The sequence below is a fragment of the Marmota monax genome, unplaced genomic scaffold, assembly GCF_021218885.2.
Source record: "Marmota monax isolate L192 unplaced genomic scaffold, Marmota_monax_Labrador192_F-V1.1 WCK01_AAM20220418_F8-fsc00056, whole genome shotgun sequence".
Lineage (NCBI taxonomy): Eukaryota > Metazoa > Chordata > Mammalia > Rodentia > Sciuridae > Marmota > Marmota monax.
In genome coordinates this window covers 1336178-1351591 of record NW_026695212.1, presented here as the reverse complement: position 1 = coordinate 1351591, position 15414 = coordinate 1336178, and the positions used below count along the sequence as shown (strand labels likewise).

Below are 15414 nucleotides of genomic sequence, written 5' to 3'. Positions count from 1 at the left end.
CTGAGATGGAAGGATCATGAGTCAAGGCCAGCCTTGTAACATGTGAAACCCCATCTCAAAAAAATAAAAAAAAGAACCCAAAGAAACAAAATAAGAATTTTACAAACACTTTTTTTTTGTCTTCTTATATATAAACTTATCCATAAATATATGTGTATTGGAGGCTGGGCACAGTAGCACATGCCTATAATCCCAGCCTTTGGGAGGCTGAGGCAGGAGGATCATTTGATTATAGTATCATTTGAGGTCAGCCTGGGAAATTTAAGGAGACCTATCTGAAAAATAAACTTATAAAAAAGGTCTGAGATTTAGCTCAGTGACAGAGCTCTTGCCTAGCATGCCTGGGCCCTGGTACTGAAAAAAATAAATATATAATATACACACATAACACACATATTATTATAAAGGTTTTAGCAAAATGATTATGAGTGAACATAATATGAATATGTTAAATATGTATGTATGGAAACAGAATAACTTCAAGAGAATACCATTATTTTAAAATATGATAAATTGATGTCCAGGACCTATAAATGCAAAGGGTTCCTTTTATTTATAGGGATGTGTCTACCAATATCTTCTCAGATAAAAATAAAAAAGTCTTAAACCAATAGGATTTGTTTAAAAGGCTGGATATCGTCTTGAAAAGGTGCATTTGAGTCAAGTCTCTCTTACTTGTACTGCTGGTGATCCTTGGTGCTTCTCGTTTTTGCCATGAACCTTTCAGCCAACTTCTCCAGGTTCCTAGAGTATTCGGTCTCAATTTCGGCTTTTTTCCGGAAGAAATCTTGCAGGTCCTGGAGGAGCTGAACTCGCATCTCTGTTTGCTGCTCCAGGCATTTTTGTTGTTCTACCAGTTGAGCTCGGATTTCTATGAAAAGAAGAGAAGTGACTGGATGATTTCATGAAAATTATTGAGGTGTGCTGGTATGGACAAGGTACAAGGATTGAATCCTATTGTATATTTAGGTGTGTGCTCCACCTCTATTAGAGTGCTATGTCCAGGTCGGTTCCTTAAATAAAATGTCTGCTGATCCTTTAAAAGTATGAGATGAGACTTAGGAAAGAATGTAGTAAATTAGAATAGAAATGTGGGTCACATCTGTAATGCCACAAACACGCATGGGGTCATGAGGGGGAATAATTAAAGCAGATAACTATTCATAGGAGATAACATAGGACATCTTTGGTAGCTGAATACACTGTAATTTTTCCAGCAGCATTTTACCTCAACTACTTTGAGTTCAAATAGCAAAGAAATCGACATCATTCCTTCAAGATTTTTGAGCAACTACAAGATTTTTGGCACACACAGAGGCTGGCATCTGGTGCATCAACTTCTCATTTGTAAAACCCATAGCTTCGGGGATTAGTGGAATGCTGTGCCTAAACATAACTTCTTTCTATATCTAAATAATCCATTCATAATGGGGTACCCTCAGATTCTACTTTATCATTCTGTTCATAACTTCAAGGCCTATTCACTTGGCCTTCAGTTTTTTTACACATCGTTCAAACTAGCACCCTTATCAGCACATAAAAATATGAAAGAATCCTTTGACAATTTTCATATATTGGGAACAGGAAGGTTTAGTCATTTAGTTATTTTGAAAAAGCATAAAAGCAAAAATGTGGCATGCAAAAATATCTGTAAATGACTGTTACAAAGAAATGTGTGTTTTGGAAAGGGAGATACAGTAACTATAACCACTGACTTGTTTTTTTGTTCTGAGATCCAGGGCTAACCCCAAAGAAAGAATATATACTGCAAAACTTCTTTATCACATCTTCCCCAGGGTCAATGCGCGTTCCCTGTAAGAGGGCATGGAATCTAATTTGGTGGAGTTAGTAGAAATCAATGCCCAAATAATACTTCTTCAATTTCTTCCCTATTATCCTTCTTCAATGGAGAAGGACTGAGCTGACTATACATACTCATGAAGCCTATACATCCTAATCAAATCCATGATAGCTGGTGATCAAGTTCTGAGTGGAAGAGATGGTCAGGAAATTTGCTGATTTTTAACAACAGTTCATTGTAATGCAGGATTTGCTATTCTACTAGTAGGAACTAGCATCACCTTCCACTTTTACACACAGTACACTAAAATTTAATGAGATTAAACACTTTAAGAATTTTAGTTAGTAAGTAGTTCCCCCAGGACCTCCAACCTTGATCTCTGAGTTTGACTAAACAAATGCTTTCTGCCCTCCTTCCATCCATGCCATGATCTGAAGCAGTTGTACTGTGCCTGGCTTATGTCCCGGTAAAGAAGACATGAAATCGCACCCTCGATAACATTATGCTCCAGGCGGCATTCTTGTGGGGGACCAAGACAGGGAAGTATTTCCCATTTTTCTCTTGGTTTCTCCATGTCAGATTGAGGGATACTCTTACTAACCTTGCAGAAGTGTGTGGACACCAGCGTCAACACCTTATCATTGGCTTTTAACTACCATGAATTGCATCTGGTTTTCAGTCAATCAAAGTAAGTATTTTCCAATACAGTATTATGATCAGCACATCTGCCAAACTCTTTCTCCCAAAAATACAGAGCTATTTTTGTTTCATAAAGGAAAAAAAGGGGGGGGGATGGGGGGTATTTCTCATTCAGGAATTCCAGTAAGTCTTTTGAGATGAAGTAATTTTAGAACATCTTGCTGTGCTAAGAGAAAATAAATCAATCATCTTAGGCTATCAACTAGTTCTCGCTCCCCCCCCCCCACGTGTGTGTGTGTGTGTGTGTGTGTGTGTGTTTAAACTGCCTTACTGCTTAATAGGAAATAAAAGTAGCTGAGAGTACAAATCGCATCAAAAATTACATAGGTTTTCTTATTGAGTCTCATTTTAAAATATTCTTTTGCTTATTTATACCAAGATTTAAAATTAAGAACTACAGAGTTCTGAGAAGGACTGAGTTTAAACAATTAAATCCTCATCTTTGTTTTATGGAGAGTAAATGTTACTTCATGGTGTCATAATTTTCCAATCAAAGTAAAGACACTTGTAGCATTTCAATAATAGTGAAACTGTACAGTGACAGAATCTAGAGAATCTCTGTGAGAAAATAAATATGCTCTAGAATGTGGAAGAGAACCCTTTGATTAACTTTTCAATTTGGAAAAGGTTTGACAAACAAGAAAAGGATGTTTAAACAGATCATTTTTTTAAAAAAAATGATAGAAAACTACTACCTTAGGAAATACCTTGTTAGAAGGAAAAACTGGATTCCTTAGACCACATCAGAGCTACAAGGTAGCAAGTTGCTTGTGGAACTTTTAAATGAATGCATAGACGAGTAAAATAAATGTTAGTCTGCTATTAGAACAGAGAGCAGCAGTCCATGGTGCACTGAGGCCCACACCAGGAAACTCACAGTAGGGCCATAAGTGTTTGCATTAGAGGTTAGGGCTGGCACCAGTGAAACCTCAAGGAGTGATTTCTAGAAAAATAGAGTCTTGTTTCTATACCGGGGTTTGCAGCTTCCCTCCCTACACAAGATTCTTTGAAAGTCTATTAAGACCCTTTCTATCAGCTTTCTTGTATTAGTATTGATCTGGATTGTTTAAAAAAAAATTCAAGGTTCATTTTAGTTTAGTGGAACAAGCAATTACTGTGCTCCCATTTTGTGTTAGGCAGAGTCCCAAGCTATGGAAATAAAAAGATTTGTAAGACACAGTTCCATCTTATAGGGAAGATAAATCCTAGAATCATGTTACACTGTGATTAGTACAATAATAAAGGAACTATGGAAAGAGGAGCTGAAACCAGCCCACACTTAATGTTTGGAGAACATAATGCTTTGAGGAATAAGTAGGCTACAAAATATACAGCTGTAGCCACTAAGAAGATAAAAAGACACCCCACAGTATATCTGATAAAGGACTTGTAGATAGAGTACACCAAGAACTTTTGTAACTCAATAAAAACAAAAACTCAATTTAAAAAGTAGGCAAAGGGTATCAATAGATGTTTCTTCCAAGAAGATACACAAAATAGCCAATAGCATTTGAAAAGTTGCTCAATGTTATTAGTCATCGGGGAAATGCAACTCTAAAGCATGATGAGACAATCTTTCACACCCATTAGGATGGCTACAGCAAGAAAGACAATAACAGGTGCTGGGGAGGATGTGGAGAATTGGCATCCTCATACATTGCTTTTTGTAGGAAGGAAAGTGATACAGTTACACAGGAAAACTTTCTGGCAGTTGCTCAAAAGGTTAAACATGGAGTTAGCAGATGATTCAGCACTGCTACTCCTAGGTACACATCTGAGCGAAATGAAAATGTATTTCCACACAAAAAGCTGTACATGAATGTGTATAGCAGCATTATTCATTATAGCCAAAAAATGGAAGCAACTCAAATGTCTATCAACAACGAACAGATAAACAAAACATGGAATAGCCATATGATAGCCTATTGTTGAACCATAAAAAGGAATGAAATACTGATTTATGTCACAGCCTTGATGAACCCTGAAAATGTAAGCTTAGAGACTGAAACCACTCTCAAAAGACCCCATGATCTATGATTCCATTCATGTGAAATGTCCGGAATAGACTAATCCATAGAGACAGAAATATTAGTGTTTACCTAGGGTTGGTGGACTTGGGGAGAAAAGAGAAGTTACTGCTAATGAATGCAGGATTTTTGGAGGGCACAGATGAAGAAAATGATTTAAAATTGATTTTGGTAATGGTTGCAAAACTCTGAATATACCAAAAAATCTCAGAGTTGGTAAAGTATCTAATATGTAGATTATATCTAAAAATACCTGTTATATTAAAAAAAAAGCTATATTACAATTCCATAAAATTTTAGTTGTTGATAAATTCCTGTTTAATGATGGTCATCATAATAATAAAAACAAGTTCACATTTCCATGCCTAGGATGTTTTGGATACTTTTTTGTCAAATTAGATAATATATTAATAAGCCCTTTTAAATGATGTCTGCATAAAATGACTCTCACCTCAATATTTTTATTTCATCTTGAATTTATCTGTAAACAAAACAGTAAATCTATTTATTGGCCAACATCATCTGTATATTAATTGCTACAATGTCTAATGGTATGGAAAAGATTTTCCAAACAGAATACTAGAAAGGGCTTCCACCATCACTCCCACATACCTGCATAGAATGGTGCAACATCTTTCAGGCAGAAAAATGTGAACTTGGAGAAGGCTGAGAGCAGACATTATTTGAAATCTAGGTCAAGACCCACTAAATAATCATAATGGTTGTTATAATGGGGGCTCAAATTTCTTTGTAAAAAAAAAAATGACTGTTAAGTCTTTCCTGTTTTACTAGAGTATCAAACAGAATCAATCAACATCAATAATTGAACAAGAACTGGGGCTGGGATTGTGGCTCAGTGGCAGAGCGCTTGCCTAGCATGTGTGAGGCACTGGGTTCGATCCTCAACACCACATGTAAATAAATAAAAAATAAAGGTATATCAACAAAATATTTTTAAAAAATAATTGAATAAGAAAAACCTACAAGAGCGTGATTTCAAACAATAAATAAAATAAATAAAAATAATGTTCCTCAAAGCTATAAAATGACTAATCCAATGACTAATACTTACTTAATAAAATGGAATTGCCCAGAAATAGAGGAAATGGTGGAGTTTCTTGTTACTGCTCCAATAAGGGAAGTCTTAATTCTTAAAATAAATTGGTGCAAGACCACAGAATGATGTAAATGGCATGGAAAGACAGGTCTTGCCTGGCTGTTTCTTGAATGTGTTACTGAATGAACAAGTAAGACCAGGGCATGTAAGTGATAGGCTTCTGTGATCCTCTTAACCATCTAGGAAATAGTAGCTCTAAAGCATCACAAACCATCTCAGTTATTTCATATTCTCATTTGGCCAGTTAGTGAAAAAGTCTACATTCTGTTAAGATGTATTAGTACTTTTACCCAAAGATATAAGGAATTTCCCCAAGTGACAGGGGAGAGCACTGAGATGTCTTCAAGAAAATAACAACCCAATGAGACTCTTACTAGTTCCATTGATTATTCACATGCTCATCGCTCATGTGAATATTTATACAACCTGGTGACTGCAGGCTAACTAAACACCAGGTGCAACTTTGTGAAATATGCTTCTTAGGCCAAAAATCTGGAGCAAAAAAAAAAAAAATCCATAAAGGCAAGCTTTGATTTTTTTTTTTTTAAGTGAACGGACTGAATAAGCAAAGGCCATTTTTCTATTTCACTAGAGATCTGAAAGATTTATGCTTCTCTTACACTCTGCACAGAAATTAGGTAACATCAGAATGGGTCCAGGTTGGAGTTACAGTGTCACCTATTAAAATTCATGTGGTATGGAGCAAGTCACTTAATCTTTCAAAGTTTCATCTTGTAGGATAATCATTCCTACCTCACAAGACTGTGGTGAGAATTAAATGATGATATAAGTAAAAAGTATGCTGCCTCTGGAAACCACTTTGAAACAGATGAACATATAGTACTAGTACCAACAGGCTTTCATTGAAAAAATACTGATTATTTCCTAGGGCCAGACTCCTTACTAAACAACAGACTGAATGAAAGTCATGAGCCCTACCCTCAAGAAGGAGGCACAAACAGATAAGGAGAGATAGTGACCTTCAGAGCCTTGCTGTAGGAATGTCAAGGAGCAATGAGAAGTAATGGAGAGAGGAAGTATTCCTCGCCGAGTAAAGAGGGAAGCACTCAGGAGGCAATCCTGAGATTGCCTAGCAGAAGTCTGCTGCCAGACCCAAAGAAGAAGAGCATTCAAGGCTAAAGGGTATGGGAGAGAAGAGAGCTACAAGAACATCTCTGCTGCCAAAATCCAGCTCTGGATAAAGGACAGTTCTAGTCATGGGCTATGTGAATCAGAAAGGACCACATATGGTATGCTGCAGAGTGAAATCTTTCTTCCTAGGTCAATCTTTTCACCAAGTAACTTCTGGAACTCTGGTGGGGAAGAATGGAACAATTCTGAGCAAGGAAGATAAGTACTTGAATTTGCATTCCAGAAAATAACACAAATAAATAAGTAAAATGTTAAGTATTCTACACCTCATGAAATAAAGTTTCCTTTGTAACTTTATGGCTCCCCATTCAAATGATGAATTACTGGGCAAACAAACCACAGACGATAATGATAAAAAACCCTCATCAGAATGAAGGGTATCCATGTTTACCCCATGCCTCCTATATTTTATGTATGAGTCACTTATTTCTGTCTTCTGGTGTGGAACTAATGATCACTGTATTTCTGTTTAATTTGTTATTGAGGCACAGTGCATTTCAACTACATTATGGAGAAATCTTATGAGCTGGTCTATCCAACACACAGTCACTAATCCTATTCAGCATTTGAAATGTGGCCAGTCTGTGAGTGCAAAATACACACTACCTTCAAAATCTTAGGACCACTAAAAGAAGAAATGCCAGTTATTTTTATATTAATGTTAAAATTATAAAATCCTGGGTATATTATATTATGCAAAGTTATTAAATTTCACCTATGAGATAGGAATTTGGGGATACAGAGAAAGAAAGCTATACTGAGTCTCAAAAGAGAAGCACCCATGAACCACTGGAATGCACAACCAGCAACTCTTGGGCAACCCGGCCCGTGTTCTTGGCCCTGGTCCTTGGCCTGCATCCTTGCCCTCAAAAAGTAACATGATGTGAGGGTAATATGCAAGTGGGAGAAAAACTGACACAAAATTATGTAACTCTGCCCTGACTCTACCTCTAGTGAGGCCCTTAGCCACTGTCTATAAATATTCACAACACAGACCAAGGGGGTGCTGCTTCTTGCTCTGAGATAGCCTGCCATTTCTCTTGAATGCATCTTTGCTTTCTTTCTTTTTAAAAATTCTTTTTTCAGTTGTAGACGGACACAATACCTTTCTTTTATCTGTTTATGTGGTGCTGAGGATCAAATCCAAAGCCTCAAGTGTGCGAGGCAAGAACTCTACCACTGAGCCACACAACCCCAGCCTGCATCTCTGCTTTCTTAAATAAATCTAGACTGTGCCTCTATCTGGCATGTCCTTAAATTAATTAATTAAAGTATTGGGGACTGAACCCAAGGGTGCTTTGTCCTGAGCTACATTTTTATTTTTTATTTTGAGACAGGGTCTGGCTAAACTGACTAGTCTGGGTTTGAATTTGCCATCCTCCTGCTTCAGCCTGCTGGTTATTGGGATTGCAGGCAGCACCTCCACATTCCTGACTCTTAAATTCATTTCTGTAATGTTTGTCAAGATGGCTGTTTATTCTCCTTCCCTGGAAACTCCTCCCACCTTCTCCAAACTACCAAAAAAAAAAAAAATCTAAAATTACCAATGTGGCCCATCTGTTGGACAGTGATCCTCCAGGATATAAGTAAATTAGCAACTAAGTTTCTCATAAGAAGAATCTGGAAGGTAGCGCATGCCTATAATGCCAGTGGCTTGAGAAGCTGAAGCCGGAGGATCACAAGTTCAAAGCCAGCCTCAGCAACTTTGTGAGGCCCTAAGCAAGTCACTGAGCCCCTGTCTTTAAATAAAATATAAAAAAGGGCTGGGATATGACTCAGTGGTTAAGCGCCCCTGGATTCAATCCCCAGTACATAACAAAAAAACAGGTCTTTGAAGAGTTGACTGGCTTGATCAGAAGGCAAGACTTACCTATGAGGCAAACACAGTATAGATATGAAGTCTGAGCACCACAGCTCTAGTTCGAAGAGGTGAGACATTGAAGGAGTATCCATTCCTGAACAACTCTTGTTTCCTCAATGGCAAAATGGCCACGACTAGCCGTCATATTCCTCTTCCAAATGCAATGGAAGGCTTCAAGGAGATGAGATAGAAAAATACTTTCCTTTGTATAAAACACTGGATTGGCTGATTATCATTAAATGAGTAATGAAAAAAAATACAGATTCCAGATTTGATGGTAAAGGATAGGATAAAGGGCTTCTATAAAAGGACTGATCACTGGCCAACTGGAAATCATCAGGAGAGCTTCCAAAGAAGCTTTAAAGAATAGGTAGGATTTGAAAAGCTTACAAATGTGGGGGATGGAAATATAGTTTCTTAGATAAACTCAAAATGGTATTTTTGATACCCTGGTCCAGATGGTTAGGTTCCAGGGAAGGAAGTCTAGGTTGGATGGACAAAAAATAACCTTCCAAGTCACTGCCTCAAGGAACCTAAGATTCCCCGAGGTCTTCCACTTTAAAATCATGTTATCATCAACAGTTTAAGCAAAGTACATAGAACAATAGACCTATATGAAATCAAGTTGCTAATATCCCAAACTCAAAATCACAGTTTTATCCTAGAACACTAGAAGTGATCAGCATATTTGGGGGCAGTAAAGTTATGGGAAAATCCTCTTTTGGATTAAAATAAGGCAAGAAACTGTCTTTGTAGTAATCTTCATTATTTCCAAAGTGAAATTAAATTTCATAAAAATATCTGATAGTTACTGAGAGACTACATTCATTTTCTAAGTCTTCATTTTAATACCTTCATATGAAATGATGTAAACCTCAGTATTATTTTAGAATAAAAGGTTACTATAAAGATATACATTTTCATAGCTTTTGAAAGCCAAGTATTATATTTTGACCTATTAACATCTGCATATAAATTATGTGAAATAAATTTGTATTTTTTTCCCAAATGAAAGCTGCTCAAGATAAAAGGGCAATAAATTAAAGTGATCAATGATTGCAGTTTAACTACCTGGTAGGAAAGGACAGTTTAAGGAAGCTCAGATCTCAACGATCCACTGTGGTGGTGTTGTTTAGAATGCACAAGAGGCAGAGTTTCATTAACTTCCCCATAATTAAGTGAGGACATTTAAGACCTTAATAGTAGATTGATTTTCACTAGCAGAAAAAGACAGTGTGTAGGAATCACTGATCTGTAGAGAATATAAAATTCACATTTTGGAATGACTGTGTTACTGACAGAGTCAAGGCATCCCCTAAACATTGACTTTCTTTCCTAATATAACTCAACATGAAGTCTTATGAAGTAAACACAAAAGTTTACACATGTTGTTCCTCTAAGTTTTAAGAATGGAAAACTTTGAAACTACTTAAAACCTTTTGTACTAAATTAATTGCAAATTAAGGCTTTTTCAAATTAAAGCTATTTCCCTCACTGCAGTAATTACAATTTTAAAGTGTCTACTAGAAAACAATTTAGAGTCCCAGGCAATTTACCATTTACACTTAACAAGAGGGTATTTATTTAGTTCCTACTATGTTCCAGACCCTGTGTTAAGTACTTGAAATGCTTATCACATTCAATTCTGACAGCAATCCCATTATGTAGTACCCTCTATTATAGGAACACCATATTGAAACAGAAAGAGGCTAAGTATTTTGTTCAAAGTTAGACAACTATTAAGTAATACAACTTGGATTCCCATTCAGGTTTATCTGACTCCAATGTCCATGCTGCAAAATTGTTGAACAATTATACATAGTGTGTAATCACACAAAGCAAGCTTCAGTGAGCCAGGCCTGGTTTTCTAGACACTTTATTAGAATATGTAAAATATATTAGAATGTATATCCATTAATGAAAGATTTCATGCATCAAATAAGTGCCAAATGTCTCATATCATTTCTATAACTTTCTTAAAACTAAAACCAAAAGACTCCCTCCCCCAAATTAAAATATTTGTCCAAATCTAGCTAAGGGCCTAAAGTTAATTTCCTTGAATTCCCTGAATGTCATGCCTTTCTAGAAAACTATGTATTTAAGTCATTTATTTTCTTTCAAAATCATTATACTATTGTTATTATGCTCTAATTACTGTAAAGTTTTGAACTATAAGTGTTATAAACTGCTTGAATACAAATAACATACTTCTAGGTTTCCACATAGCACCTGGTAGGTACTAAATAACTATGTAGCATATATTTGACTCAGTAAACACAATAAGAAATCAAAATGCTTAGTTATGCACTTCTGAGCTTAGAATCAAATTAACAAAATGATTTCCCTTCCCTGACTGAGGGCGACACCCTCCCTTCCATTGTGACTTCTTTATTCTTTGTTCCCTGTATTCCTTCTGGAAATGCCCCTTAGGAAGCTTCTGCCATAAAGTACATTTTATTTTATTTAGTCCAGTTAAATTCACTGAACATCATAATGTTTTATACTTCTCTCAAATAGGTATATTTTATGTCTGTTTCTGCCATAAGAGAATACATTAATCTAGGAAACTGATAAAGAAAATACTAATCATTTGGTTAAATTTTCTTTAGACTTCTGTTAGAGACTTTGGATTGTATTGCCAGTTTTATTTCTTATTTTGATTTAACTACATTTCAATAAATGAAGGCTTCAATACAACTTCAACTTCAAGTGAGTCACCTGGGCTTTGGCTCAGGAGCAAAGGAAAGCCAGAAAGTAGTCTAGTTACCTGTGTTCCCTGAAAATCTATCTTACAACAGAGAGCCACAATTCTGGGTCATAAAGAAAAAAAAATGCCTTTCAAGCTTTAGGCTACAGAACAACAAAATTCTTACAGACTTGAGGGCAATTTTATATATACATATATCATTCACACCCCAACACATGCACATCTTTTAAGATTTCTCAGGCCCTTAGCAAATACTGAACATCAATCAAGCTTGTTGAAATGTCAGAAACATTAACTTTCTTCTTCACTATTTTTTCTTTGCAAAACACCAAGAAATAGACAACCTGTGTAGTGAGTCTTCTACTTTATCTTCAGATATGAGCCAAACTATATATTCAAAGCACACTTATAGTCCAGCATAAACATCCAGCTTTTACCCACATAATCTGAAAAAAAAATTCAGCAAAGGTCACTCAACATGTCTACTCAACAGGGGGCAAGTGAATATGAAAATACTTGAGGAAATCATCTGGCAAACGTTACTGAGCATCTTCGAGGTTCTGGGCTCTGAACAACCTCAGGGCCTTCCATCCAGCTCCCTGTCTACAGATACATGAAAACGTAACTGCCTTTTTTTGGGAGGGGTGGGGGGATGTACTAAGGATTAAACCCAGAGACACTTAATCACTGAATCACATCTCCACATCCCCAGCCCTTTTTATACATTTTTTTAGAGTCAGGGTCTGCTAAGTTGCGGAGCCTGGCTTTGAACTCATGATGCTCCTGCCTCAGCCTCCAGAGCCACTGGGATTATAGGTGTAGGCTGCTTACATTTTGGAATGACTGTGTTACTGACAGAGTCAAGGCATTCCCTAAATGTTATATATACATTCCCTAAATTTTATATATACATACATCATGGGTAAGAGGTGGAATAGTAAAAAAAATGAAAACGGCTGTAACAGTCATTTTATAATTAACATTGTTTACAATACAATGTAATAAGCCCCACAGTGGGAGCATGGAGAAAGCACCATGTGACTACGTAGGAAGGAACAAGTTCTGCCCAGGTAAATAAGGGAGGGCTCCAAGGAGACTCTAGAGCTACTCAGCTAAGCAGGAATCTTCCCAGTTAGGGCAGCTTTGGGAAGGGTATTATGGGTGAAGGAAACAGCTTATCCAAAGGTCCAGGGCTGTGAGTAGTATCTAGAGGGGTCAGGGTATTGCACAGATGGCAGTCTGCCCTATTGCAGGTGGTGGTAAGGTAGGCAGGCTTGGCCATCTACTTGTATTAAGTAAATATTCTGAAGTGATAAGAGATAGTATCTTGATTCAGCCCTTCATTCATTTATTATAGAGAATACCTCAGTGTATTTATTTAACAAGTTAAAAAGGAGAGGGGGTACAAACAAATGTGAAGTGAGTTATGGAGGTGTCAGATTATTCATACATAGGAAAGATAGCTGTAGAACTATGTTCTAACTAAAGAAATCATCAGGAAATGACGTGTCCTGCCAAATCTTGGACAACAGATTTTTAACACCATTTTATGCTGATATAGAGAAGGAAAGGCAGTGTCCACTGCATTTCATAGAATGTTGAGGATTTGTAAGCACCATAATATCATCAAAATTGTATTTTGTATCAATATAATTAGGTTTAAATTTTGAGTTAAAGTGGCTTAAAATTACAAATGATTTTAAACACCTGTCTTCTGTCTTTCCTACTCATTTTGTGGTCTATTCAACTTGTGATTTCTTTCAAAAAGGTACACTTAAAAGACTTAAATATGTTGTACCATTAAATCTCTACAACAAAATATCATTTCAAAAGGTGAAAATGCCAGCATTTTCCAGTCTCACACCTCTACTTCTTTGTAAACCCTTTAATTAGATCTTAAATACAATATTAGCATTACAGCCTCTGCCACACCCACTCTTTTATATAGCTGTTCTTATCTGGAAGAGATTCATTTTAAAACATGATCAGAGGCATTAACAGCTCTTGGTACACTGCTGGAGAAATGCTGTCCTCCTCCATCCAAATCCTCAGTACCTAATAGTTCTCCCCACCTCTCCCCCTAATTATGCATCTACGATCTAAACGCTGCCTTTTCATTTAACGCCTCATTCCCAGCTCTCTGCCCACACTGTATGTTCTCCCTCTTAGGTTTTCCTGTGTCTTGGGTAAGAAGTGGAATAGTAAAAAAATGAAAACAGGAAACAATGGACCCACAGATTGTGGGGAGAGGGCAGGAAAGGATAAATGGAAAACCAAAGAGAGAAAAGAATCTAGGTGAGCAAGAGAAATTAGAAGACATCAGGAAGGGGGCTGGCAAATTAGAAGATAGTGAAGGCATAGATAAATTTCTTAAGTCATATGATCTGCCCAGATTGAGTCAGGAGGATATAGAAAACCTAAACAGACCAATATCAATTGAGGAGATAGAAGAAACCATCAAAAGACTACCAACTAAGAAAAGCCCAGGTCCCGATGGGTATACAGCAGAATTTTACAAAACCTTTAAAGAAGAACTAATACCAATACTTTTCAAGCTACTTCAGGAAATAGAAAAGGAGGGAGAACTTCCAAATTCATTCTATGAGGCCAACATCACCCTGATACCTAAACCAGACAAAGACACTTCAAAGAAAGAAAACTACAGACCAATATCTCTAATGAACCTAGATGCAAAAATCCTCAATAAAATTCTGGCGAATCGGATACAAAAACATATAAAAAAAATTGTACACCATGATCAAGTAGGATTCATCCCTGGGATGCAAGGCTGGTTCAATATACGGAAATCAATAAATGTTATTCACCACATCAATAGACTTAAAAATAAGAACCATATGATCATCTCGATAGATGCGGAAAAAGCATTTGACAAAGTACAGCATCCGTTTATGTTCAAAACTCTAGAAAAACTAGGGATAACAGGAACATACCTCAATATTGTAAAAGCAATCTATGCTAAGCCTCAGGCTAGCATTATTCTGAATGGAGAAAAACTGAAGGCATTCCCTCTAAAATCTGGAACAAGACAGGGATGCCCTCTCTCTCCACTTCTCTTCAACATAGTTCTCGAAACACTGGCCAGAGCAATTAGACAGACGAAAGAAATTAAAGGCATAAAAATAGGAAAAGAAGAAATTAAATTATCACTATTTGCAGATGATATGATTCTATATCTAGCAGACCCAAAAGGCTCTACAAAGAAACTATTAGAGCTAATAAATGAATTCAGCAAAGTGGCAGGATTTAAAATCAACACGCATAAATCAAAGGCATTCCTGTATATCAGCGACAAATCCTCTGAAATGGAAATGAGGACAACCACTCCATTCAAAATATCTTCAAAAAAAATAAAATACTTGGGAATCAACCTAACAAAAGAGGTGAAAGACTTATACAATGAAAACTACAGAACCCTAAAGAGAGAAATAGAAGAAGATCTTAGAAGATGGAAAAATATACCCTGTTCATGGATAGGCAGAACTAACATCATCAAAATGGCGATATTACCAAAAGTTCTCTATAGGTTTAATGCAATGCCAATCAAAATCCCAATGGCATTTCTTGTAGAAATAGAGAAAGCAATCATGAAATTCATATGGAAAAATAAAAGACCCAGAATAGCAAAAACAATGCTAAGCAAGAAGTGTGAATCAGGCGGTATAGCGATACCAGACTTCAAACTATACTACAGAGCAATAGTAACAAAAACAGCATGGTACTGGTACCAAAACAGGCGGGTGGACCAATGGTACAGAATAGAGGACACAGAAACCAATCCACAAAACTACAACTATCTTATATTTGATAAAGGGGCTAAAAGCATGCAATGGAGGAAGGATAGCATCTTCAACAAATGGTGCTGGGAAAACTGGAAATCCATATGCAACAAAATGAAACTGAATCCCTTTCTCTCGCCATGCACAAAAGTGAATTCAAAATGGATCAAGGAACTTGATATCAAATCAGAGACGCGCCGTCTGATAGAAGAAAAAGTTGGCTACGATCTACAGTCAGTGGGGTCGGGCTCCA

General features: G+C 36.6%; 1 protein-coding gene across 2 annotated transcripts in view; it reads right to left on the bottom strand.

The window, feature by feature from the left end:
- Srgap1 (SLIT-ROBO Rho GTPase activating protein 1) overlaps positions 1 to 15414 on the bottom strand; it is a 291780-nt gene that overhangs the window by 161447 nt on the left and 114919 nt on the right. For both annotated transcript variants that reach the window (XM_046430664.2, XM_046430665.2), the window contains exon 2: positions 676 to 871. In XM_046430664.2, coding sequence (XP_046286620.1) covers positions 676 to 871 — 196 coding nt within the window. The remainder of the gene's footprint in view (positions 1 to 675; positions 872 to 15414) is intronic.